At 41.1% G+C, this 27,489-nt stretch overlaps 1 protein-coding gene and 1 long non-coding RNA gene across 2 annotated transcripts in view; one reads left to right on the top strand and one right to left on the bottom strand.

Moving 5' to 3' along the window:
* Window positions 1-13,501, top strand: part of gfra4b (GDNF family receptor alpha 4b) — a 64,178-nt gene extending 50,677 nt beyond the window's left edge. Inside the window, exons 2-8 of the mRNA XM_082177748.1 lie at window positions 276-551; window positions 2,410-2,490; window positions 6,128-6,473; window positions 7,497-7,610; window positions 8,715-8,845; window positions 11,076-11,239; window positions 12,462-13,501. Of these exons, the coding sequence (XP_082033874.1) occupies window positions 276-551; window positions 2,410-2,490; window positions 6,128-6,473; window positions 7,497-7,610; window positions 8,715-8,845; window positions 11,076-11,239; window positions 12,462-12,602 (1,253 nt within the window). The 3' untranslated portion in view covers window positions 12,603-13,501. The remainder of the gene's footprint in view (window positions 1-275; window positions 552-2,409; window positions 2,491-6,127; window positions 6,474-7,496; window positions 7,611-8,714; window positions 8,846-11,075; window positions 11,240-12,461) is intronic.
* Window positions 1-27,489, bottom strand: part of LOC309504606 — a 384,924-nt gene that overhangs the window by 189,171 nt on the left and 168,264 nt on the right. The window lies entirely within an intron of this gene.

Raw genomic sequence — 27,489 nt, 5'->3', positions numbered from 1 at the left:
ATTGTATCTAATGAAGTGCAGGTGTTTGAGGGTAACCTGTGAAACCTGATGGTTATTTGATAGGCGTTTTGTGTGGAAATGGAGATGTTTTTTGTCTGGTGGCCAGACATGTTGCTCCAGTACCACTTACCAGCTACTTAAACTTGAGAAGATGGATATTTCAATGTTGTTTGTTTGCTCTCCTAATGATATCAGTAAAGTACACTATACATTTAGTAAACCACATCTGGCAAAACCAGATCCCTTCCTTATTAAATTTAGCCCCTATCCTTTAGCTTTGCAGGTACTTCTTTCTGCGGGGAGAGACTGTCTTATAGCGGGAGACACCTGTTCCAGTGATGAGACCTGCAGCCCGCGCCTTCGGACCCTTCGCCAATGCGTTGCTGGGAACGGCAGCATGAAACTCGGCCCCGGGGCCCGCAGTCAGTGTGCAAATGCAGTCTCTGCGCTGTTGTCCAGCCCTCTGCACGGCTGCCAGTGCAGACGAGGCATGAAGAGAGAGAAAAACTGTCTCAGCATATATTGGAGTCTCCACCAATCTGGAATGCATGGTGAGTAACACAACAATACCTTTCTTCGTATCTAAATGTCTTGAGGCCACCCTTGAGAAAGTAAACTATTTCGGAAAAAGTTTAAAGAAAGTGTCTAATTCTCACTAAGGTGTTTTTTTTATGCATTAAAAACAGTAATATTGTTTCATATTTTTACAATTTAAAATACATTTTTTTATTTGAATATGTTTTAAAATGTAATTTATTCATGTGACGATAAAGCTGAATTTTCATCATCATTACTCCAGTCTAATATGCTGATTTGCTGCTCAAGAAGCATTTCTTATTATTATCAATGCTGAAAACGGTTGTGCTGCTTAATATCTTTATATACATTTATACATTATAAATTTTTTCAGGATTCTTTGATGATTGGAAAGTTAAAAAGAACATCATTTAAATAACCCCCCCCCCCCAAAAAAAATCTTTTGAAATAATGTAAAAGTTTTTAACTGTCACTTTTGGTCAATTTATTGCTCTAATTTTATTTATGCCCGGACCACATTGTATGATTTTGGGCTGTCCCAGATGAAAGATGACCAATCATGGCGATTTCTGTCCTGGCTTCTAAACGGTGGTCCTAAGTCGTACATTAGAGAGGTTCATAGACGGCTGTTGTCACGGTCTTGCAACCAAAGATAGCCTGCGATAATTTTCTGACAGTGTCATAAATTAAGCATAATCATCTCACAGTGTTACTGCTACTGATTAGCCAATAAAAATGCAACATGAAATGGCATATTGATTAAAGCGACATGGCGCTAAAATATAAAACCACTTACCTCAAGCTCCATTTGCAAAATTGGCATGCCAAGTTGGCCTCTTTTCCCTAGCCATGACCACGTCCATATTCTCCTCTTTCACATCCTCCTTTTTTTTAAGCGCAGTTCAACTCATTTCACCAATTGCATGCTGATGATGTTTTATTATTCTATATTAACTTGTGCCGCAGCCTACAAATCAATAGGTGTCATCATCGTACAGTACATACATGTTGTACCCAAGTTTATTAGATACATATCATACAGCCTGATTTGTAATAGTCTTATAGGATTACTGAAATCATACAGTCTGCAGGCATAATAGGATAAGTGTATATAACCTAACCCAATCCTATCCCCAACTGTTTATTGAAACAAGCTTCAAAAACATATAACTCTCATAAAACATATAACATATGAAACTGTCATGGTACAGGCATCACAAGCATGAACAAATTAAAATATGACATATGACTGCCTAACAACACATATTCAGTATTGAGTAACTTGAAGTGTGAACTACACTGGTATGCAGCAGTCATTTATGTTGAATTCTTAAAGCTGTCAACGACAGAATGGAAAAAGTACATTAAACACAATGTCCTAGCCAGGCGCAACACAATAAAGCGCCAATCGATAAAATCTCGTATAAATTTAATCGAAGTTGATGTCCTAACCAACCGCAAGTTCCGCAACAGGACATTTTGTCGGTTGCCTGGTTTCTTGCCAGGTCTATCCCAGAGTGAAATCTCACTGGTATGTAGATGGTAAAAATAGAAACCCATTTCACACTTTTAAGAGCCCTTTAAAAATCACGGTCAAAACATCTACTGTGATATAATTAAATATTTCAAGTTTCTATATTGGTTATAGAAAGTTTTAGATTTGTCAGAATACACAGCAACTTTTGAAATGCTGTCGTAGCGGTGGTGTATTGGTAAATTGTGGGATAGTTCTAACAACTGCTATCACGCCACACTGGTTAGGACTGGATGGATCTGGTTGCTGGACTCCACATGATCCCATAAAATATATTGTTCCCTTTAAAACATTTAATATAGTATTTGATTTCTGAAACAAAATGTTTGTTCTTGCAGGGCTTAACCTGGTAGAGAACTATCCATATGAAGCAGTGCAGAAAGGCTATGACTTTGTCCGTCTGGCCTCCATCACCGCAGGTAAGATCTATTTAATACAATATGGCAATCTACTGCACAACCTGGCTTTTAAAATAACGCTTTAGTAATGCAAAACTTATATAACAAAGATATACTAACATATGAGAATGCTCTTTATTGAAAAAGAATGAGCGTTTGTGAAAAAGAATGTAAAAGAAACAACGTTTGTCGTACATGTGAAGGAAGAAAAAACGTATTGCAGTGCGTGTAATCATAGTCAATGCTTGAATATTTCAAACATTTCATTTCAATGTACAGTGTCTTTATCTAGAGCCTCTTTGTATTGTGACTGACTAGAACAGAGCTCAGGGATTAGAAAAATACTTATTTAACAAAAAGTCATAGTTAAATAATAATTAAAAAACACACACACACTGACACACAGGGACCCTAGTACAATAATATTCACTTCAAATGTCATGGTTCCCAGAACATCTTATTAGCACGTGTATTAGCAGTGTAAATGTGTCTCCGGTGTGGGACAGTCTCAGTTGTTGTGTATTAGCATTGCTCTGAAACTTGTTTTCGCTGTCATCTCCTTTAGTTATACCCTTGTTTTGCTCCGCTGTCCTGTGGAAATTAGTCATAGAGTCTCAGTTTGTTTGTTGAAGCTTTGTGTCTGGACTGGATTTTTCATCATCTCTGTAAGAATCAACAAAGCTTTTATCTGAATGATGTGGGCAGACATTCTTGGCTCTTCTGTGATTATTAATCGCAATGAAATAGAGAGAGATTTCGAGAGCCAGAGTGAGCTGCTTATTTTCATTTTCCTCAGGTTTTACTGACCTCAGCCTTAGTTATTTACTGTGCTTTTGCATTAACATCATGATGCAGACCATTCTGTTTGATGATGTTGATCGGAATGCTAAAATGACGTTTTAATGGCATTCCTTTTATTTTGTTCCATCTCCTTTCACATCAAGAGGCATTTCCTTTGGTCGTAATGAGTTGTGCCTCAGAGTAGTCTGTTTATTTGAGTTGTCTGAACCGCCTGCATTACCCCTGAATTTCCTTTTTTCACAACATGATGTTTTATTAACAAAGTTCAGGAGGAGCACGTTCAGATAATCATTTTAATTAGCGCGACAGGTGGTATATATACAGCAGACTTACCTCTGTCCCACAACAGTTTTCTAGCATCCCTCCACCACCCCATCTCCTCACTCCTAACTGTTCTTATCCCAGCCTGGGATGGGGAAATACTCTGGGTTCAGCCAAATTCCGACCTCAGAGCCCTCCCCATCAGACACCAGGCCAAATACACATAACCTTTACTCTATCTGATTATATATAAGTGTGAACTTGTGAAATGTGCAAAGGTGATAGCCACAGAACATCTAGTAACCCAACAATCTTACAAATAAAGTTTCCAATTACAACCAAAAGCAGAAGTTTTAGCGCTTTGTAAAAACAAAAATCAAACATCTAAGATTTAGAGAATCATGATGAGAATAATTTATTTTTTTTATTTTTTTTACAGATGAAGTCATATCATTAAGGAATTAAAACAGTAAAAGTTTAAGAAAAAATGTCTTAGCATTATAAGACACGTCATAATGACAATATCAGAATACTATAAATGCTTCATTCTCATAATTTTAACTCTTTTCGAAACATTTTATTCTCAAAACTTAAAACGCAATATTACAGTTTTATTCTCAAAATATTACGGTAACATTTTATTTTGATGGTCACTTTTGAACATTCTGTTGACTATAAGTAACTTTGCATATCAAAACACTGATTTAATGAGCCTAATGTAACATCAAGAACTTTCAATAGAACTATCTCAATAGAACCTTATAGCAACAGAAGACTGATCCAGCCAAAATTGGTCTTGATAAGAAGAACAAGGTGCTGCAAAGAACCATTGAAGTCTGATGTTTTGATGTATCCGACTCAAATCCATTTAGTTGTTTGTAGGCTGAGCAGCAAAAAGCCTCACAGAGATTGGCTGTCAGCCCACATTCTTCAACTCTCATTTAAATACAAAGTTTCTCACTGTTTTGACGCTTTCCCCATTTGCTCCTCTCCATTTTTAGTCCCACAACACCTTGTGAATTGAAAATGGCCGCTCATCTCATCTCCACTCACTCTGTGTCGGTGAATGGTGATAGTTATGCTGTCTGATGCACCTCATGAGTCAAAATGTCATGATGGACATGCAACATTATTTAGCTAAACCTTTGACCTGTGTTATAATATTTGAGACCCGATGAGATGGCACCAAGACCATATTTTCATGATCTTCGTCTTATCGGGAACTCTGGAACATTTGGACTTTGAGTGCTTAAATGGCAGAAGTGAAGTTTTAAAGGCACACTATGAAAGACTTCTGGATCAAAATATTCAAAAACCTCTAGAACAATGTTATATTTTTTTGTTGATTTGTGTAGTTACATTATCCCAAATGTTTCTAAGAATGTTTAAATCCAGAGAAATAAACAGTTTTAACCAGGACATGGACCATGTCCGTGTGTTGCCTATCAATGACATCATACCTGCGTTACCCTCAATTTCGGGTTATATTTTGTAGAAACCATGGAAACACCAAAGACGCTTTAATATATGATTTGTTTTATTAGACAGGTGAGCAACTATTTGGATATATTCATTATACAGCTCAACACAGTTAGTCTTTTTGTTTAAATCTCGTTTTCTTGATTTACCGCGAGTACCAAGGCGTCATCAAGCTACGTCTTTGTTTTGAATAAACAACCTCTATAGTGGCGAAAAATTACATAGTGTGCCTTTAATGACGTAGGATTCTGTAAAACTGTGTGTTTGTGGGTGTTCTCACTCACATTCCTGACAAGTGTGACTGACGCACTGCAAGCATAGGAGAAATAGACTCCTGCATTCTTTTGTAGAACATTTGCGCCACATAAGATGCAAGAGCTATTCTGTACAGATTCTTTTTGACCAAAACCAGCCGTTCAAAAACCAAAGTACAAAAGTGAGGCAAGCAACTCTCAGCCTTCTCCTGTTTTGTCATTACATAGCAACAGGGGTAAACAGCTGCCACTTTAATGACAGAAATGTACAGCGGTTTGGACTCAAATATACCGTGTGAACACAATCTCATGGTAGCAGGGAGTGGGAGGAGCAATCAAACTCAAGCCAAGCAATTGAATCGAGTGTGAAAGCACCCTTAGTCTTGTTTCAGATTTGAGAGTGATTCCATAACTGTCTGAATCATTCAGACCCTCTTCAGGTCTCTGTCTTGCCTTGGACTCGACCCTCTTCTTCTTGACTCTGACTCAACCTACTCAGGTCTCGGCCTGGACTCTGGTCTCGACTACAACCAGGGCCAGGGCTAGAAGGGAGAAAGGTGGTGACGATTTGGCTTTCTGATTTCCGCAACATAACTGGAACACGATTTCAACCAAATCAAATACCCCCCTAGACCAAGTCTATCTGAAATGAATCATAGCACAGTAATAAAAAATGTGGCAAAAATAATTTATTCTCCTCCACTGGCTGTACAGAAAACCAATTTTGTCATCAGAATTTTGGTTGATACTATGAGGATGAGACTAACTGGATATTAACTACACTGTGTGACCAAACAGACCTGATGTTATCACTTCAGTCAGTCCTAAAGATTGAATTTGAGAAACATTTGAATTCTCCACAGATTCTGAGGTCGGTATGACAACAGTGAACCGCTGCCTGGATGCGGCCAAAGCTTGCAACATCGACGATGTGTGCCAGAAACTGCGCACAGAGTACGTGTCAACATGCATCAAGCCATCCACCAAGTCGGGTTTGTGTAACCAATCAAGGTGCAACAAGGCCCTGAGGCGGTTCTTCGACCGCGTGCCTCCGGAGTACACCCACGAGCTGCTGTTCTGCCCTTGCAGCGACATGGCCTGTTCGGAGAGACGGCGACAGACCATTGTGCCCAGCTGCTCCTATGAGGGAGAAGATAAACCCAGCTGCCTCTCCCAGATGAGGATCTGTAAGGCCGACTATGTTTGCAGGTCAGTTTCGGAGGCCTCTCCTCTCTTTGGGCTTGGAGTTGGACAGCCACGTACCATGTGGGCGGCGGGATTAAAAAACTCACCTTGCGTGCACTCTTTTCTCAGGCCAAAGAAAGCATTGGCTTTTCCATAGCTTTCTAGAGAAAAAAGAGTACTCACGTATTACAGCCGATAAGAAAAGAGCTTTTCTTCACATTCCTTGTAATCCATGTCTGTATAAATGGCCACCGGACAGACAAATTAAAGCTATAAGAGGGTTTTAGAAGTTAGGCTGGTAAAACCGTGCCAGATAAAACCTCATAATTTTGCATTAAATATTGACCAGAGCAAGTTAGATGAAGTCAGATTCAATCCCTTCATCAAGACTTTATTGACATATAAATGACATGTTATTCTGGATACTCAAGTAGTATACATCAGTGTTACAGGCATCACTATAAATAACAGAAAGAAAACCATCTGTTGATGATTCATTGGTATTAAAGAGAGGATCTAATTAGTTCAGCTTTGAAAAATAATATTTGTTTGTGAGGTAGCATTTTTTCTCTTCCAATAACTGATTTACTGACTCAGATGCCTTAGTGAATAATGTCAAGAAAAGCAGCACGCTATGATTATGATGATGACTATTTATCAAAGTTGTTGTCATGATGTTGGCATTTAAACCAACTGGTTGGTCGCAGGTCGCTGGCAGTGTCATGGAAAAAAAGGGGAGAAACTTGCTGTAAAATTGTGAATTATGAAAAATCGAAATATAAAGTCTAAAAGTGGGGGGAAATGCTGCCCATATTGTTTTTACTTGTGTTTGTGATTTTTCTTTCTCTTTTTTTTTTTCTGTTTTGGGATGCCATTTGATGTCCAGTTTAATTTAAAATGTGTTGTGAAGTGAAACCAGTTGAGAAGCAGATTGAGACCATGTTGGTGATCATCTTCATGAGTATGTCAGTATGGCTGACACACTTATTAGGATGTTTCTGTCTACTTGGCTGCTGTCCATACATAACAGTTGTGCTTATTCTTCAGGTCTCGTTTGGCCCAGTTTCAGTACGACTGCCAGCCAGAAGAGCAGTCTGCCAGCGGCTGCAAGCAGGGAAACTATGCAGCATGTCTTATTGCTTACACTGGACTGATAGGCAAGTAGTTTAAATGTGTATTCTATAATTGTTCTGCAAGTCAGTATGGCAAAGGATGTTCATGTGATTGTGGCTGTTCTTTTTCATGTCCATTAAAACAGAGCAAGGCTTGTGTAATTAATTTAGAGTGTAATACCTTTGTTATTCCCTTGCTCAAAGAAACACAGGGACACCTGTGTGTCTGTGGTGAGAGACTATAAAACTACCCAGGCACTTTCAAAGTCATGGAGAGACTGATTTCACTTCCCAATAAAACATTGAAAGCAATATTTTTTTTACGAGGCTTTTTGTTACATAAACCCTTTTTGTTTGTTTAGTTCTGCTTCACGCTCATTTGATATATATTGAGCAAACAGAATCCCCTATAAATAAATCTCTTTTTAAACAAAAATGTTTTATTCGACAAACATACTTTTGACCGGAAATTTGATTTCGAAATGTATAATACATACTATTATAATACATATTATTTTATATGTATACTGTGTATTTATTTTTTCATATATATAAATATACAGTATATACTGTATGTGTGTGTATATATATATATGAATGCAGGAGACCAATACAATTGGTCAGGAATAAAAATCTGAATTTTTTGGTCCCCATGAGGAAAGTACCTATTAGCTAATAAATCATACTAAATTATGTTCTTTCTTTCTTTCTTTCTTTCTTTCTTTCTTTCTTTCTTTCTTTCTTTCTTTCTTTCTTTCTTTCTTTCTTTCTTTCTTTCTTTCTTTCTTTCTTTCTTTCTTTCTTTCTTTCTTTCTTTCTTTCTTTCATGTAAAAATGCTGAACGTTTTCTGTCAGGACTGTGATTAGGGTTCGGGGATAGAATATACAGTTTGTACAGTATAAATTCATTATGTTTATGGAAATGGATATAGTGTATATACTGTATATATATATATATATATATATATATATATATATATATATATATATATATATATATATATATATAAAATAGTGTGAGTATGTATATGTATGTATATATATATATGTGTGTATATATATATATATATATATGCTGTTTTGTGTACTGATCATGTTAATGTAAATCACAAAAGTCACCATGCTCACACAGGCCGTTTGGTATTGCAGGCAGCTCAATCACCCCAAACTACGTGGACAACTCCACATCCAACGTGTCTCCCTGGTGCTCGTGTTCAGCCAGCGGGAATCTGAGAGATCAGTGCAATGACTTCCTGAACTATTTCACAGACAACGTCTGTCTAAGTGAGTCAATGCTGCTCCTGTAAATCATCTGTATCAGCCGTCATATTCGAGTCATGAACATCTGATATGTGAAAGAACGTTGCATGTGTAGTCTGGCATGAGAACTCTATGGTTATTGTTAGTCAATATAGTAATGTCAGGACAGAATTACAGGCTCTGTTTTAAACCCTTTGGTGCAACAGATTTATCACAGTCCAAAGTTTCTGAACTTTAAATTCAGAAATTAATTTTAAACATTACATGCATTAAAACAGCATGTGCAGATTTTCAAATGAAGGCCACAGCTGTTGGCAATGAGGGAAAATGCATTTAAATTACTTTTAGCTGCCCATAAACTTTTTAATTCTTTAAAGTAGAAGTTTATATTAAAGTTGAATGTCCTTCACAGCAGCACAGAACATTATCGAATCTCCTCTTGGTATTCACTGCACCATTAGTCATACGTTCTCTGTTATACTGGATCACATCAAACTAGTGTTCAACCCCACTGCACAGAAAACCAAATTGTCAGCCTGCCTCTGCACGACATAACATTTCAGAAATCCCCTATCGGTCTCTCATCGCTTGTATCCTGATTCTCCACTTAAGCAGTACCAGGGACATTTTTTTTAAACATATGAAGAGTAACCATTTTTCAGATTGTCTGTTTGTGGTTTGTGTTGGAATTTATTCGGTAACAGGGTTTATCCATGTAGGACTATGATAAGAACTGTAAAGATTAAATATAATAATTCTTGGTGAAAAAAGGGTTTGCCTTCACCTCACCTTTAACACCAAAGTAATGTTCTTGAAACCTGACAGAATAAATGGGCTTTATATAGATTCACAGATTTCCTATTAATTTATTTTCTCTTCTTTATACACATCACATGTTTTCATATTATTAATGTTTTTGTACTTTTCAAACACCTTTAATTGTTGAGATATGAAAATCCATCGTTAAAATATTAATTGCACTTTTAAAACTATGATAATTTAGAGAAAGTGAACTATTTCAACATTTATTGTGTAAAAATGATTCATATATAAAAAATATTTATATAAATTACAGTCCTAAACGACCACAAACTAAGCGTACTTCAATAGTGTCAGTGAAGAGCTTGAGATATGAGACATGTGATGTGCTAAGAAAATAAAGAGAAATAAAAGTACATTTTTGGGGTCGGTAAGAATATTTGTTTATGTTGTAGAACATTAAAACATTTGAACTCATGTTTTAATGATTCTCTTATGCTCACCAAGGCTGAAACACATAATATTATGGAATAATACTAAAATTTAAGTAACTGTTTGTATTTATTAAAATATATTTTAAAATGTAATTTATTTCTGTAATGACAGATTACTCATTATTCCTTCAGAAATCATTCTAATATGATGATTTGATGCTCAAAAAATATTTCTGATTAATATCAATGTTGAAAACAGTTGCTTAATATTTTTTTATTTAAAACCAAAAGCATTTATTTTGTAACATTATAAAGATTTACTGTCACCTGTGATCAATTGAATGTGTCCTTGCAGAATAAAAGTATTAATTTCTTTCAAAAAACAAACAAACAAAAATCTTACTGACACCAAACATTTGCAATTCAACAAATGAAATGTGTGAGAGTTTGTTTTCTAAATATGCACAGTGCCCATATAGAAGAAAACCCCATAAATATCCAATATTTAGATCATCTGTTGCAGTTTGGCATCTGATGTTGAGCAGGCTAGAGACGTTTAAAAATGTGAAGAGCTATATAAAGTGCAAAGCTCTCTCTGATGTATGTCAGAAGCCGCAAGCATTAATGAATCTCTGATTGATATCCAGCCCCCTCTCAGTCACACTTCTCCAGTCCCGTTCCTGCGTTTCTGAAGGCCCGTATGTATTATATATAGCAATTCATCAAAACAGTCGATTCCGCCGCAATATTCTGCTCAGTCCTGTTCAAACAGAGATCTCTTACATGAAGCAACTCCTCAGACAGCCAAATGGCAGCTCCCGGAGTGAGCGATGTGAGCGGATGAGAGTGATGTTTGGTCAAGCCACTCATCTGTGAGTTAATGAGAGGATGTGGAGAGGCAGGTGCAGCCGTGTGGCCTGAGCAGAATACAGAGCGCCCGAAAGCGCCAAGCTCTTCTCAGTTCGGAATTCAAATAGGCGTCTGATAACAGAAGCAGTTGCGGATGGAAATGATGTCTGTTTCACTCAGAGCTGTGGATGTCTTGTCTGTTACATGAATAGGGAACTCTCTCCTGACGTTTGGGAATGGAATGGACTTCACGCCCACTCCCCCCCAAGTGCTGCGGTTAAGTCCTGTGACGGACAGAGGGCCCCGGCGGACGACTCCTGTGTTTGTCACCATGGAGACCGAACAGAACGTTCTGAGCCCAGCTAAACCCACACAGGTGAGGGTTAGAGATGGAGAGCAGTTCGGTTGTTTGAGCTGATAACTACCTTGATTGTCGTGTGGCTCCAAATTCACGCAATAAAGAGGTATTTCATCTGTGATGCTGAGAGATTGCACAGTTGGGCTGATTTCTCTAGAGCTTTATGCCCTTATAAAATGGCAAATGGGGATTCTCTTACAGCAGGGGTCAGGAACCTTTTTTGACCAAAGAGCCTTTTGTTCATTTTCGGTTGATGCATTTTTATCAAAAGAGCCTTAGCAATATTTAAAAACAGGATTTTTTTCCCCAATAACTTTATTTGACCCATAGTCAACTAAAAACAACCAAATATGCAGCAAACAATAAATAATAATTTACTAAATGTAATTAATTGTGCAGGGCTTTCACTGTGAGGTTGATTTACCAAATGAGGAGCGTCAATCCTCTTCAGAGTTTGTGTGTGTTAGTGAGTGAAGAACAACGCACAGTGCTTACGTTGACTGTGTTTACATTAATACTCACTAAGGTGGACATTTTGACATATTTCTGTGTGTATTTGACCCTCTTAAGGCCGGGACACACCAAGCTGACGGTCGGCCGTCAGGCAAAGTTGGGCCGTTTTTGAGCATCGGTTGGCTTATTTATTTTTTGGGTGTGTTCCAGACCGTTGGCTCTAGTCGGACGGCGTAGGTTTTTTTTGGGTCAAATTCAACATCGGCGTCAGGCCATCGGTAAGAGAGAACTCTGATTGGCTGTTCAGCTTAGCGAACGAGAATAAAAGCGAAAGTGATGAAAGCGAGCAAATGAGTCAAGACATACAGACAGAAGGCTGTTATAAGTTTACGTCATCTTACCTGAGCATTCGAATGCACAAATATTTTCATAATAACATGAGCCGACTGGAATGAAGATGATATTGGTATTGATATGACATGATATTCAAAATGGGAAGCAAGCACTGCTGTATTTCTGCAGTCCTAGTTTCGGTTTCTCTTTTTGAATGACGAAAATAGACTATTGATACCTGCTGGTGTAGACAGATATTTACTTACACGCAGGCGCAGAATGCACATGGGGCAAATATTGCCCCTTAATGGAAAAGCTCATTTCTGACCCTGGTGTGAATATAACCAAACTTACATGAAGCCATTAATATTTTTGTTGGGTAATGCAAATGTAGTGTAGATTGCAATTCCCATTTTAAACTAGACTGATAATACTTTCTCTTCTTGTTCTTCAGGACTCTGCAAAGGTGAGACTTTGGTCTGACTCCACCGCGTCCTTCGACACACACCAGAACTCTGCTCGAGCGTTTGCTGCGGCGTCGCTACCTGTCTGGATTTGTATGTTTCTTAGCATCTTGCTCAGCTGTGATGAGTAAACAGACTAAAGACTTTTGGGACATCTATTCTGACGGGCCCATGAGTTCGAACAGACTGGAACATATTCAGCTACAGAGCTGAAGAAACCGGCCATACTGGCCTCATTTCTCTAACACTGAAGTCATCGTGTTTTCTCTGTTTCTGTGGAACCGCCAGTAAAACCAACAGAATCTGAATTTGCAAGGCACTTTTGTAGAAATGAATGTGGTTAGTCAAACACAAAGGCCAGTGGAAAATGTACCTGTACATATGTACATAGCGTCACACAGAGTCAATATGAAACTGTGCTGTTCATTGAGAGTTTCAGTGTAAAATCCAACATGTTTCTAAAGCCCAAATTACCTTCTAGCACTCCAAAATCAATTCCTGATGAAATGTGGAGCGGAGAGAAATGATATAGTTATTTTATAGTTCCTCATGCATCAGTTCAACCATTTGGAGATCCCCTTGAGGAAAACGGGGATTTAATATCATTCTGTTCAACTTGACTGAAGAGAAGACATAGGCTATTTCTAATCAATAATGGAATGGTAATGCCTTTAGGTTGAAGTAAACAATACTTTTCTCAAAGCTCATAGCACAAAACCAAATGCAGAATTTGCTAATTGGACATAAGCTACTTCAACTAAACAATCTCGAGACTCAACATTGTTCTGGCGTCATCACATCTGATCTCCTTTATGTATAATATGGTGTGTTTATAAGGAATCCCGGTGGTTGTGATTATGAATATGAGGGCTGATAATGTGGGATCGGGGTAGGAGAGGTGTTTGAGGGGTCCCGCTCCAGCCCCTGGTAAGAAAGCCCTTGATATTTCTAAAGGAAGGCTGGGAATCTCATTATGGAACATTCTTTGGTTCATCACATGGCACTAATAAAAGATGCTGGTTCATTTAAAGCCTGTTGTTGTTCCTTTGTGACTCAGAAACCTTGAATAAACTGGTACAAAAATGTGGAAAAGTTATTCAGGTGAAACTCCACACGGTGTGTGTCTTTGTCAAAAACATGCTTGGGGCCAAATGTGTGGAGTAACGGTTATTCATAGCGAGAAGAGAAGCTATAGAGATTCCTTGTCCGACAGAGAGATAGTTTATGGCCAGGTAAATCAAGTGAACTGTGGCAGGGGGATTATTTGGATCTCAAGAAGGGAAGAACATTTTGTCAAAACTTGAGCGTGCTAAATCCATTAATTCCACAAAGATATTATTTCGGGGAACTCTATTAATTTTTCAGCAAGTACCACAAAAAAGTAAGTTAAAATTATTTGACTACCTACCGGTACTTCTGATGTAAAATTTGACTGAGATAAATAGATAAAAATTAAATGTACTTAATTTTGATGAATATATATTTTATTTAATTAAATGTGTTTTACATTTATTCTTTAACAATAAATGATAGATGAAATGAAATAACAATAAAATAAGTGTTATTAGCTCAGTACGCATAACCTAAAAATAAATCTGAAATTTGAAATTTGCCAGTTTGGCAAACTATAGTTCCCTTTCGTAAAGGGAACTCCCGCTGCATCGATACTCGATACTTTGGGGAATGCCCTCGGCATGACGCGTCTGAAGTCTGTAATGGAACTATTCCAATCTTGATTGGTGCTCGTCACTCGTGACGTTGCATGTGACGGTGATCCGGAAGCTATAAAAGGGCAACGGAACATAGCCGTATCAGCTTTCTGTCTTCAGCAAGCGTTCTGTGTGACTGTATTGTCTTATTTGGTGTTGTTTGTCTATCTCAATATATATATGGCGAATATAGAGAAACGACTCAGGCGGTGTGCGTCCCCTTGCTCGCGCTATTTGAGCGAGGGTGACACGCACTCGTTTTGTGTTGTTTGTCTGGGAGTGGAGCATGCACGGGCAGTGCTCGAGGGCGCTGTCTGTGCAAACTGTTTTCAGCTATCTATGAGAGAGCTCCGCTCCCGTTTGAGCTTGTTCGATCAATCAGATCAGGCTCGCGTTTCCAGTGCATCAGGTCCCGCGTCTGTTGAGGCAGCGCGCCGCTTGTATGCATGGGATTCGCACGTGGAGCTGGCAGATAACACTGAGACGGTTGCGACCCTTTCTCAGTGTTTATTAACCAGCTCCACTGGTCTCGCGCACGGTTCGGAAGCCCGCGCTGCGGCTTCTTCCGACCGTGTTAAAGACACAGCGTTTGATTTATCTGGCTCCGAGGGGTTAGATATTATCAACACTGAATCACATAAATATGGGGATTCGCCACCCCATATTCCCGTTATTGAGGAATTGCTGGAGGTTGTGACCAGGGCAGTGGTTAAATTAAACGTTGAATGGCCATATAATAAGCAGGAAGCGACTAAGAAAAATAAAATGGATGAGCGCTTCCTGCAGACCCAGTCACAATCTTTGTGTCAGAGCCTTCCCTTTTTCACTGATCTTCATACTGAGGTATCGAGATCGTGGGAAAATCCATGTTCATCTCAATTATTTTCCCCCCATGTATATATTTACTCATCTATTAGGGAATCTAATGAGAATGGTTATGGGGTGATGCCTCGGGTTGAGGAATATTTTGCGAAATATTTTCTCCCTGACGTTGCGTCACCCCTGATAGCTCAGACACTTCCCTCCAAATCTCGTACATCGAATTTGTTAGGGAAAGCTTATATGGCGGTGGGTCGAGCCGGTGCATGCCTACACACGATGGGGTTATTACAGGCATACCAGGCTGACCTCCTCAAAGAGGTGGATGATAACTGGGAGGTCTCACTCAACGGTATTACTGAATTTCGTAGAGTAGCTGACTTATCTCTCCGTATTATTAAGGAGACGGCTCGTGCTATTGGCCGTTCTATGGCAGCAATAGTCGTCACAGAGAGACATTTATGGCTTAATCGCTTGGGGATCGAGGAGAAAGACAGGGCTTTCCTTCTCGATGCCCCCCTTTCACCTTCTGGCCTCTTTGGCGACGCGGCGAGAACCGTTGTTGAAAGGTTTCAGGAGGCAGAGCGACAATCAGCTATCCCCAGTTGTCAATCTAGGTCTCATGGGGTTGCTGCCAGGGGGCAGCCTCAGGGGACAGCCGCCAGTTCAACATATTTTGAGAAGGTTTCCTCTCGTGCCCCCCCGTATAAGGCTTGGGGCCAGAAGAGACATTCTCGTATGAAGCCCTCTATATCGAGGACAGGTCTGAGGACTGTCTCTCGGGCTAAGATGGCTTCAACTAAGAGGTCTTGTCGTAACACGCAGACCCTTATGGCCGTTCCCCCAGGAGAGCGAGTACAGGAGTCTCGCCCCCTTATACAGCCTTTAGGAAATCGATGTTTACTTCCCGCCGCCGATGGCGCTTCGGGACACATCGGCTTCCAGCGAACACAAATCGCAGTATCTGCCCGGAAACGTTGCGGCCCTGTCGAGTTCGCCGCCTCTCAGGAGGTCTGTAGAGAGCATATTTCGGTTAGTTCCTGCCAGTTAGCTGCTTCAGGTCACCGAAACCATTTGAACATTTTTAGCCAAGGCCAGTCTCGAGGGACTGGTCCCCATAATAGCATATTTAGACACCCCGAGGGGTCTTCGAAATATAGCCTGGAGGGTCCTGCTTACAGCGGAGCTAATATAAAAATATTATCTACTAAGGGTGGTTCACATGTCTGCCAGCCCCGAGCAGGGTTGGTTCTTGGAACAGGAAGTCAAGTCTCTCTTAACAAAGGAAACCTCAAGGTGAGCTCTTCGTCGGTTTCGGGAGCCCGGGTTCTACAGCCGGTACTTCATAGTTCCTGTGAGGGAAGGGGAGTAAGGCCTTGTTTCGGATCTCAGGGTAATGGATCAACCTCCGAGGGGGTTCAGATTCAAGATTCCGACTGTCAGTCAGACCAGCTCCGAGGACTGGTCTGTCGTGATAGATCCACAAGGCCCTTAACTCCTCATTCCCTTCTAACCCCATCACGGGAAGTTTCCGAGATCTGCTTTTGGGGGAAAAGCACATCAGTTCCGGATTCTTCCATTCGGCCTAGTATTGTATCCCCGCACCTCCTCGGAATGCATGGTCACTGTCCTAGCTCCATGGGGTCTTCAGGGCATCCTCATTCCTGTCCATTGACTACTAGAGCAGACGGTTCAACACCGAGGTGTTGTTTCGAGTCTCGTGAGGTGCTAGGGAATATGGCTCAGAGTCTAGGAAAAATCACCAGTGCCTCTTCAGAGAAACCGATTCCTGGGGGCGGTGTAGGTTATAGTCATGATGCAGGCACAATTGTCTCCAGCTCAGACACTCATCTTCCTTACCATAGTCATGAATATCAAGCTAGGCCAGGCCACCACTACGTGACCTTATTAAAGAGTGGGCTCGCTGGCAGCAGTGTTCAACATACTATTCTTTGGCCTGCTGTACATGGGGGCCCTGTAGTAGTGGCTCAGGACCAATGGGTTTTCCCCGAGAGGGAACCCACTCCGCATGACCAGAGTTACGCGCACATGCCCTCGTTTTCTGATCATGGGGAGGAAGTTATGGTTCCTGCTCCTAGTACCTGTGTTGGAAACACCGGGTCTGAGGAAACTTCAGAGAGACCATTAGGTTCTATTTTTGACAGACACTATGTCGATGGTCTCTCTGATCAAAGAGGGGGCAGTCATCCTGTCGAGGCAGGGGCTGCAGCCCGGGGATTTCGAACTCCACCCCAAGTTGGCTTTAGCCGGGATGGAGGTCGGTTTGTCAGAGGTGCTCCTGTTTCCCCTTTATGTGGACGGCCACCTTCTGCGCCACCTCTCCCATGCTCTTCCAGCTCTGCTGGGTTTGGATATCATGATACAGACATGGTTGAGGCCATGTCTGTGTATACTTTCCCCGATTGTTCTGCCCCCGGGGGTTCTAGAGTACAAGAGGGTTCAGCAGTACGGGATCAGCTTACTCTTAGTGGCCCTGTACTGACAGGCCCAAATATGGCTTCCAAACATCTGGGCCCTTCTGGCAGGCCTTCCGCGGTGAATCCGGATCAGGATGGTCCTCCCTCTTCAGCCCAAGGTCATGATATTTCACCCTTGGCGGTAGCCCAGGAAGCTACTGGATTGGCCCCTGAGGGGGACCAATTCATAAATTCTGGTCTCTCAACCGAGGTTGTTGAGACCATTGTAAACTCTAGAGCCCCCTCCACGAGGAAACTTTATGCATTTAAATGGAAAATTTTTATTTTATGGTGCAGAGAACATCAGTTGGACCCAGTTAACTGCCCAGTGGCTTCAGTACTGGAGTTCCTCCAGAATCGTTTCTCTGACGGGCTCTCCCCGTCCACGCTTAAGGTCTATGTGGCGGCTATATCAGCCTTCCACACGCCTTTAGGGGTGGGCACGCTGGGGACACACCCACTCATAATTCGTTTCCTTCGTGGAGCCAGGAGGATGAGGCCTGCTATCCAGCCTAGGGTCCCCACGTGGGACCTGGCAGTGGTCCTCGAAGGTTTATCCCTGGCACCCTTCGAACCCCTGGATAAGGTGTCTGAGAAATTTTTATCCTTTAAGGTAGCCTTCCTGCTCGCTATTACTTCCCTGAAACGAGTTGGCGACCTGCAGGCGCTATCTGTGGCTCCCTCTTGCCTCGAGTTCTCTCCTGGCAGAGTGAGAGCCATTCTCCACCCTAGACCTGGCTACGTGCCTAAGGTGCCCACAAATGTGGCACGGTCTATAATCCTTCCGGCCTTTCATCCTCCACCGCATGTGTCGGCTGATCAAGCTAAGTTACACTTGTTATGCCCGGTCCGAGCTCTTGAGGCCTATGTACATAGGACCTCGGGCTGGAGGAAGTCGGACCAGCTGTTTGTGTGTTTTGGGTTATCCAAGAAGGGCTCCCCGGTCTCCAAGCAGACTATTAGCAAGTGGATAGTAGAGGCTATTTCTTCAGCTTACGAGGTGCGCAATCTGCCTTCACCTCTCCTGATAAAAGCTCACTCAACCAGAGGAGTGGCATCCTCTAGAGCCTTGCTAGCAGGGGTTTCTCTTCAAGAGGTCTGTGATGCCGCTGGCTGGGCCTCCCCACACACCTTCATCAAACATTACAGTCTGGATCTGTCCTCTACACCAGGTTCACAAGTTCTCATGTCTTGAGTGTGCCAGATTGCTTCACACCAGGGCAGGGTCTCTCAGTGTGGCGGCGTGGGTATTCGTTCCCCAAAGTATCGAGTATCGATGCAGCGGGAGTTCCCTTTACGAAAGGGAACGTCTCGGGTTACGTATGTAACCCTCGTTCCCTGAGTAGGGAACGAGACGCTGCATCTCTCGGCCACACTTTTCGTGCTCCTGAGAACGACTTGCTTCGACCCTTTAAAAGCTGATACGGCTATGTTCCGTTGCCCTTTTATAGCTTCCGGATCACCGTCACATGCAACGTCACGAGTGACGAGCACCAATCAAGATTGGAATAGTTCCATTACAGACTTCAGACGCGTCATGCCGAGGGCATTCCCCAAAGTATCGAGTATCGATGCAGCGTCTCGTTCCCTACTCAGGGAACGAGGGTTACATACGTAACCCGAGACGTTTCTCTTCATCTATTGTCTCATTGGTTTTGGTCTACGGGAATGATAAGCAGAATGATGGTGTTCTGAACCAAATTCTGAGTGAAATAACTGCTTTCATCATGGTCTGTCACCCAATTTCGCAGGATATCAAGATCCTCAGACCCACATGGAAAAATGCTGCAGCCCGTCCTGGCCCTGTGCCCAGTTATAATGGAGCTTTTCCATTCCAATCCTTTTTAACACATTTTATTGATTAGATCCCAGACACAGATATGGATTTCTTAAATAAAAAGGCCCATATTCAAGCAAAAAAATATGGTTTATGGTTTATAGTTCTTTTAATTTCCTTTTTCTCTAGCTCATTTTCCAGTTTCATTGGAAATTAGTCTTCATTTATTCTTTTTTTAGCCTACAAACCACAGTCATAGTAATTCAAATATTCCTTATATTTATGATAAGTAACTAACTGTGCAATATTTAAATGTTCTATGTGATGTACATTCAAAGTTTTTGTGGCTTATGTTGCACTCAGAGCAGCCCAACCAACATTTGCTTTAGCTGACATTTAAAAACCAGGTGCAACGGCGCAACAAGCACACTGCATCGCATTTTGGACTGGTTGCAAAATATTTATACCAAGCCCATATAATCACAGTGCTAGGGGAAAATCAATTAAATCTATTTGCTGAGGCATGTTAAAAGGAGTTCATTTAAAAAAAGAGCCAGAGGCCCCATCCCGAAAGGGCACAGTGCTATAATACAACCGAGCACCTCTCCAGCCCTCATCCTTCCATTTTCAATCCCAGACCATTCATTGATCCACCTGAGTGTAGACCCACATCATCACGCAACGATCCATCTCAATATGATACCGACATCTCCATCAGAGGTAATTGTTGGGTACATTTATCTGAATATGTGTGGAAATGAAGTATTCAAGCATGTTCTATCTAGACAGCGATCCAGTGAGAGATCTGGGACACAATTTCTTATTCTGAATAAACACCCCGTCACAGTGACATGTTTGTGTGGCTCCTGAGAACTACAGCAAAGAGCATAATGTCATTTCACAGCTTTTTTAAATTAGCTAACTTTCCATAAGTGTAAAAAACAACTAAAATTTTAAAATACTTCACATGCTACACTTTCACCCTCTGCTTTAAATAGAAATAGGCTCAGGTTATCGCTGACATTTATTCTTTTTTTTAAAAAAGTGTAAATCCCAGTACCCTTTACCATTTAAATCCAACTTTTACTTCACAGAGTGAAATGTGAGCACTTCCGTAGCATGGCTGCACCTGTTTCATTCATCTCACAATGAAGATGTCAAAATACTTGGGGTTTCTGAGTGAATGGCTGGCAAAGGTGTCCAACCTTCTGTCATCTCCTCTCTAAATTATGGTCTGTAGCCATTTCACGGTATTTACTATTTCATCATGGTAGAAACACGAGGATGTAATGTGTCATCACACGGAGCAAGGATCAGGTTCAAGATCTGAATAAATCCCCGCTGATGCCGATTCCTAATTAAATTTGTGAAGAACTTATTTGAAGTCAAGCAAAATTGGATAGAAGGCTAGTGACTAGGGACATACATTTTAAGGTTGGCCCCTTTTTCCTTTTGTCTAATGAATGGGAAATACCATAGAGAAACTTAGTGGGGCGGCTGGCTTGTGCCCCTTCATCACAGGGCCAAAATTCCCTCCCTGAAAGATGGAAAAGTTATACAAGAAATCTAATATTCCATGAACTTTTGACATAGGCTATATAAGGTATTTACACCATCAAGATATCCTGCAAATGTTATGGCTTAAAACGTTATTCTCATTTCAAAAAGAGCATTTATTTAACCCAGCTCAAAAGAGGCTTGTTTGGATATTTTGGAATTTGTGACGCCACACGGGCAAAATATTTGTATATGACTGCCTGTAAAGCAAGACATCAGTTGTGTCCCAAAAGACACTATGCACTTACACACTATGTAGTGTAGTGTATGAACTTTATAAGGTTATTTTGTCATTCACCATCGGAGTCTGATAGCCCCTCTCCCTCCGCTATGTTATTAAAGCTGTGACAGTTGAGCGCATGAAGTGTCAACTTTCAGTTTTTATCTTAAAACATTTTCCCAGAAAGTTTGAGTTAGAATAGTTTATAACAGCACAATTAGTATAACAAGGCTGGACAAGCAGATCGAGTTTACCAGAAGATAACAACAGATGCATTGTCCTCTTGTAATCTGCAATTGGTGAGTAGCTACTTTGGTGGCTTAAGTCCCTGATTATTGTCAAATTCGCCTAATATTTGTGAAGATATTTGTGTCAAGGTAAAAATTTTAATATAAATTCTTGCACTTAATATAAATTCTTTGCCCTAGGCTAGGCTAGTGGTGATGAAAAAGAGGTTGTTTGTGATCAAAACATAAGCTAATGCATTAAACAGATGTCTTGATGCCTCGTCTGCTTTTTCAGTTTTAAAGTTTTAAAAACACATCTTGACACACTGCACTCTTTTCCATTTTGTTCGCATTTTTAAAAGCACAAACGCGTACGTTCATTTAGCCAACGCTATCTCACGACCAATTCGTACAAATTCTTACGAGTGAGTAAAATGTGACTGATTCGTATGAATTCGTACGACCTCACTTGTACAAATTCGTACGATTTGTCTAAACCCCAGTGACGGGTAGGTTTAGGGGCGGGGTCAGGGGTAGGTCATTCGTACGAATTCATACGAATTGGGCAACTCGTAAAATATGTACGATTTAGCAAAAATCTGGTTGATTTAGCTCACTGCAGTTTTAAAGCCCTAATTGTCTGTTCGGGCCAGTAGGTGGAAATGTCCATGACATGATAAATACATAGATGCCTATATATCTATGTGATTGTCAGTCTGCAGTTTTCAAAAAAAAGGCTGTTGATCCAAAGCTTTGATAAGGCAAGGCAAGTTTATTTATATAGCACATTTCATACACAATGGCAATTCAAAGTGCTTTACATAGAAGAAATTAAAATAATAAAAAGAAATAAGAATAATTAAAACAGTTTAGAAAAATAAAATGAAATACAGTACAGTACAGTACAGTCGGACGAACAGCGGCACAGTGCTCATTCAGTAAATGCATAGCTAAACAGATGTGTTTTGAGTCTGGATTTGAATGTGACCACTGTAGGAGCACATCTGATCTCTTCTGGAAGCTGGTTCCAGCTGCGGCTGGCATAATAGCTAAAAGCAGACTCACCATGCTTAGAGTGAACCCTTGGTATTTCTAGCTGATATGATCCTAATGATCTGAGTGATCTGTTGGGTTTATATTCAGTGAGCATATCTGCAATGTATTGAGGTCCTAGGCCATTGAATGACTTATATACCAGTAATAAAACTTTGAAATCAATCCTAAATCTAACTGGGAGCCAGTGTAAAGACCTGAGGACTGGTGTGATATGTTCATATTTTCTGGTTCTGCTCAGAATCCTAGCGGCAGCATTCTGTATGAGCTGCAACTGTCTTATAGTCTTTTTGGGAAGGCCAGTGAGGAGTCCATTACAATAATCCACCCTGCTGGTGATGAAAGCATGCACAAGTTTCTCTAAGTCTTGTCTGGAAACAAAGCATCTAATTTTTTTGATGATAGTATGCTGATTTAGTTATTGCTTTGACATGACTACTGAAACTAAGGTCTGACTCTAGTGTCACACCAAGATTCCTGACTTGATTTTTAGTTGTTTGACCCCTAGAGTGAAGGTATGTGTTCACCTTGAGAACTTCATCTTTATTTCCAAATGCAATGACTTCAGTTTTGTCTTTGTTTAATTGAAGAAAGTTTTGACACATCCAACTGTTGACTTCGTCAATGCATCGGCACAAGGAGTCAATGGGGCTGTAATCATTGGGCGATAGGGCTAAGTACAGCTGTGTGTCGTCAGCATAGCTGTGGTAAGCAATTTGGTTCTTTCTCATTATTTGGCTCATTGGGAGCATATACAGGTTGAACAGGAGTGTTCAATAAGGTAATAATAAAGATGTTCAGAGAAATTTATAACGCGCTTAATAACTGTACAGTTTACAATGTGATCTTTTAAATGTAGAGATTTAAGGTAAAATAAAAAACATAAAACAATAATTAAAAAAATATTATTGTTATTGATGCACCCCCTCGGAACTGTTAAGCCACCCTTAGCACCCCCGAGAAAAAAAGACCCGAGTCCGACTCGACAGCATTTATTTTCTAACCCGATTAGACCCTAATGTAAACGTCTCAGGTTACGTATGTAACCCTGGTTCCCTGATAGGGAACGAGACGCTGCGTTTGAGACGCGGTGGGAACGCTCTGCGTGATTGCGTCGTGAAGCACGTGTATAATCAGTCCAATGGAACGAAGGAACGTCATCAGTGACGTCACCGACCAGGAAGGTATAAATCACTCTTGAGATCAGACCAAACTAGCTTCTGATAAGCCTGAAGCAAGTCGATCAAGGCAAGCAGGAAGTATGGCAGGCGAACGCAGCGTCTCGTTCCCTATCAGGGAACCAGGGTTACATACGTAACCTGAGACGTTCCCTTTCAAGGGAACTCGAGCTGCGTTTGAGACGCGGTGGGAACCCCATACCCACTCAGCCATAATGACGATGTGCCTGTTCTGTATGAAGTACCATGAGCATACTAAGAAGCAAGCAACCTGACCCCAGGAGTGGAGAGGTCCAAGTCATAACATCTCACAAATGTATGCGGAGAGGACCATCCTGCCGCATTACAAATGTCTAGAAGGGAAACTCCCGAAATTAAAGCCGTAGAGGCAGCCATACTCCTCGTAGAATGGGCCCGAACAGTCAAAGGTGAAGGCTGTCCGGCCGCTTCATATGCCAGTGAAATAGCCTCAACTATCCACTTGCTCATTATCTGTTTTGATGCAGGGCAACCTTTCTTAGGTGCTCCGAAGCAGACAAATAATTGTTCCGATTTACGCCACAGGGCAGCTCTGTGGACGTAAGCATCCAACGCCCGCACAGGGCATAACAGATTCAGGTTTTCCTGGTCTGGGGTATTAAATGGTGGAGGATAAAAGGCCTGCAGCACTATTGGGCCCCCAACATTAGTAGGGACCTTAGGAATGTAACCCAGTCTAGGGTGAATAAATGCTTTCACCATACCAGGTGCAAAATCCAGACATGATGGAGCCACCGACAAGGCTTGTAAATCACCAATTCTCTTGATAGAGGAAATAGCAAGAAGAAATAAAGTTTTTAGAGTAAGGAACTTTTCTGAAACCTCCTCAATGGGCTCGAAGGGAGCCAAAGCCAGACCCTCCAGTACAATGGCCAAATCCCATGCCGGTGCTCTAGAGTGCAATACAGGTCTCAACCTCAAAGTGCCACGGAGAAAACGAATAATTAGAGGATCTCTCCCAACTGAAGTACCCGCCAGAGGGGTATGATATGCAGATATAGCCGCTACGTACACCTTTAACCCTCTGGGGACCAAAAACGCGCCCGCGCGTTTTGCTCGTTTTTTTTTTTTAGCAATGAAAAATAAACACAAAATGCTCTGTTAATTTTGATCTTTCATTTTCGTGTAATACATCAATCGATCCTGTTCAGTTTCTATTTTTTTTCTGTATACTCACAATACAAATAAAGTGTTTTGCTTTTTGACAAATAAAGAAAAACTAACATGATGCTATTTCTGCCTTCTCTCTGTCAGTAAACTCCCATTTGAAACGCGTTCGAAAATTATCTATAACTCCGCGAAAATTCAGTCAAACAGGCAAACAGACCCACGGGCATAAAGCTTGAGATCGCAGCTTTTAAATGAAGTAATTTATATAAAAAACAAATATTATCAGCTTCTGTAATCTGTATAAAAAGAGAGCGACTCCAGTCGAGCTCATTAGGAGCCATTCAAAAGTAATTTGACCACGCCCCGGAGAGCGCGTGCTATTCAAACGCAAATTCTGAGAACCATTTCAGTCTGTGAAACGCCCCCACATCAGCTGTAAACAAAGAGGCATAATATAGCCTACCTTATGGAGAAAATTTTCCGTGCTGATATGAGGAGCAGATCCCGCTGAGGAGTGAGGTAGGCTAAGTTATCCTTTCTCAAGTGTTAATGTGGAATAACGTTATGGAATAACGTTGTAGGCTTATGTAAACAAAAAGATGAATCGCGTTTCTATAATATGAATAGCGTTTCTGTGAGATGAATGAAGGGTACATATTTGTAAAGACTGTTTAGCCTAAATATGAATCGCGCGTCTGTGTGTGAAAGAATAAACTGCTTTTACAGTTACAGTTACTGCGTTACAGTCAGGCGAAGTATGAAAGACAACATTTTGTTGACTAGATTTGGGTACAGTTTTTACTGTAGAATATACTGTCACATCAAATAAGCTTTTCTGCTCATATATATAAAATACTATTTTGTCAAAAATAAAGTCATAGACTAAGATGTTCCAATGTTGGCTATATTCAAACTAATGAATACATATGATAAAATGTAGGCCTATAATCTTTTTTTTTTTTTTTTTACAAAGAAAGAGTACTTTTTTTGCAGAAATATTGCTGAAATTTTAATTATTGTTGTAATTGTAACCTTTTTAATAAAATAGCAAAACATATTTACAAGATAGATGTAAGCAAAATCTTAAATGGTCAATATAAGTCTTCTTCTAAATATATAGGCTATTTTGTCCTTGCATTGTGGCTCAGTCAGTGTCACACCTGAATGAATGGCTAATTATGCAGAGTCATTATGCAGAGTGGGTGGGACTGGGTAATCTAAGGTGTAAACTACTCCTCCCCCTCGCATATTGGCTTTCCAAGCAAAACCTGTTTTACACCATTTAAATCAATGTATTTTTTTTTTGTGAACGATAAAGCAAGACTATTTTCACATAATTTTGAAGCTAGAACTCCAAGAGAAAACATCCATTAGTCAAAAGTCTTGTGGGCACATATTTTGTATGAGTTTTGTGGTCTTATTTCAGCAACTTTCATTTTTATTTTTTTAAATAACCACGCATAAACATTATTCTCTTAAAAATACAAACATCTACATACATGTTGCTCGCATATTATGGTAGGCCTGTTTGTGCTATATAGAGTGAATTTACACCTTTGCCATTAACATGTTTATAAATAACTGAAAAAAGCACAAATGTCAGAGCATGTCAGAACATCTCAAGGGCCCCAAAAACAGCTTGGTCCCCAGAGGGTTAAGGTGGAAGGAGATAATCCAGCAGAGAAACGGTCTTGTAGAAAATCGATAACTGTACCAATAGGGCAGTTAACAGGATTCAAATTACGATCTCTGCACCAAGTAGAAAATAATTTCCATTTCAAAGCATAAAGTTTCCTTGTGGAAGGAGCTCTGGATTGAAGGATGGTCTCAACGACCTCAGTCGAGAGACCAGATTCTATGAGCTGGGCCCCCTCAGAGGCCAAGCCCACAACTTCCACAACTCTGGGCGAGGGTGAAATATTGTGCCCCTTGCTTGGGACAGCAGGTCCCTCCTGACGGGAATCTCCATCGGAGAGCCGTCCAGAAGTGACACCAGATCCGATAACCAAACTCGGGTCGGCCAGTACGGAGCTATTAACAGTAGATGAGCCCCTTCCCGGCGAACTCTCTCCAGAACTCCCGGGAGCATAGATACTGGGGGAAACCCGTACAGATGTAGCCTCGGCCACACCTGCACCATTGCATCCAGTCCGAGAGGGGCTGGATGTGTGAGGGAGAACCAAAGGGGACAATGGGTTGAGTCTGATGATGCGAAAAGGTCGACTCGGGCTCGCCCATATTTCTTCCATAGAAGCTCCACCACCTCGGGGTGAAGCCTCCACTCCCCGGGCCTCAGCCCCTGCCTTGACAGAATATCCGCTCCTACATTCAGATGCCCCGGAATATATACTGCCCTGAGGGACAGTAATTTCCCCTGGGCCCATAGGAGGATCTGATGAGCCAGATTGCACAGTAGTCGAGACCTCAGACCCCCCTGATGGTTGATGTATGAGACCACCGACGTGTTGTCCGTGCGGACCAACACGTGGTGGCCTCTCAGGTCTGGCAGGAAGTATTTCAGAGCATAAAATACGGCCATCATTTCTAAACAATTTATGTGCCAAGACAGTTGATGGTCCTGCCAAAGACCTGACACTGAGCGTCCGCTCATGACTGCGCCCCACCCCGTGAGGGAAGCGTCTGTCGAAAGCGTTACGCGTCGACAAGAAGCCCCCAACACTGGGCCCTGGGCGAGGAACCAAGGTTTCTTCCACATGACCAAAGCACGAAGGCATCGCCGCGTGACCTTGATCATGCGAAACGGATTTCCCCTCGGGGAAAACCCCTTGGTCCTGAGCCACCACTGCAGAGGTCTCATGTACAGAAGGCCAAAAGTAATTACATTGGACGCA

The sequence above is a fragment of the Leuciscus leuciscus genome, assembly GCF_965113295.1.
Source record: "Leuciscus leuciscus genome assembly, chromosome: 8".
Taxonomy (NCBI): Eukaryota; Metazoa; Chordata; class Actinopteri; order Cypriniformes; family Leuciscidae; genus Leuciscus; species Leuciscus leuciscus.
The sequence above is the reverse complement of the archived record's forward strand: the minus strand, read 5'-3'. Positions and strand labels throughout refer to the sequence as shown.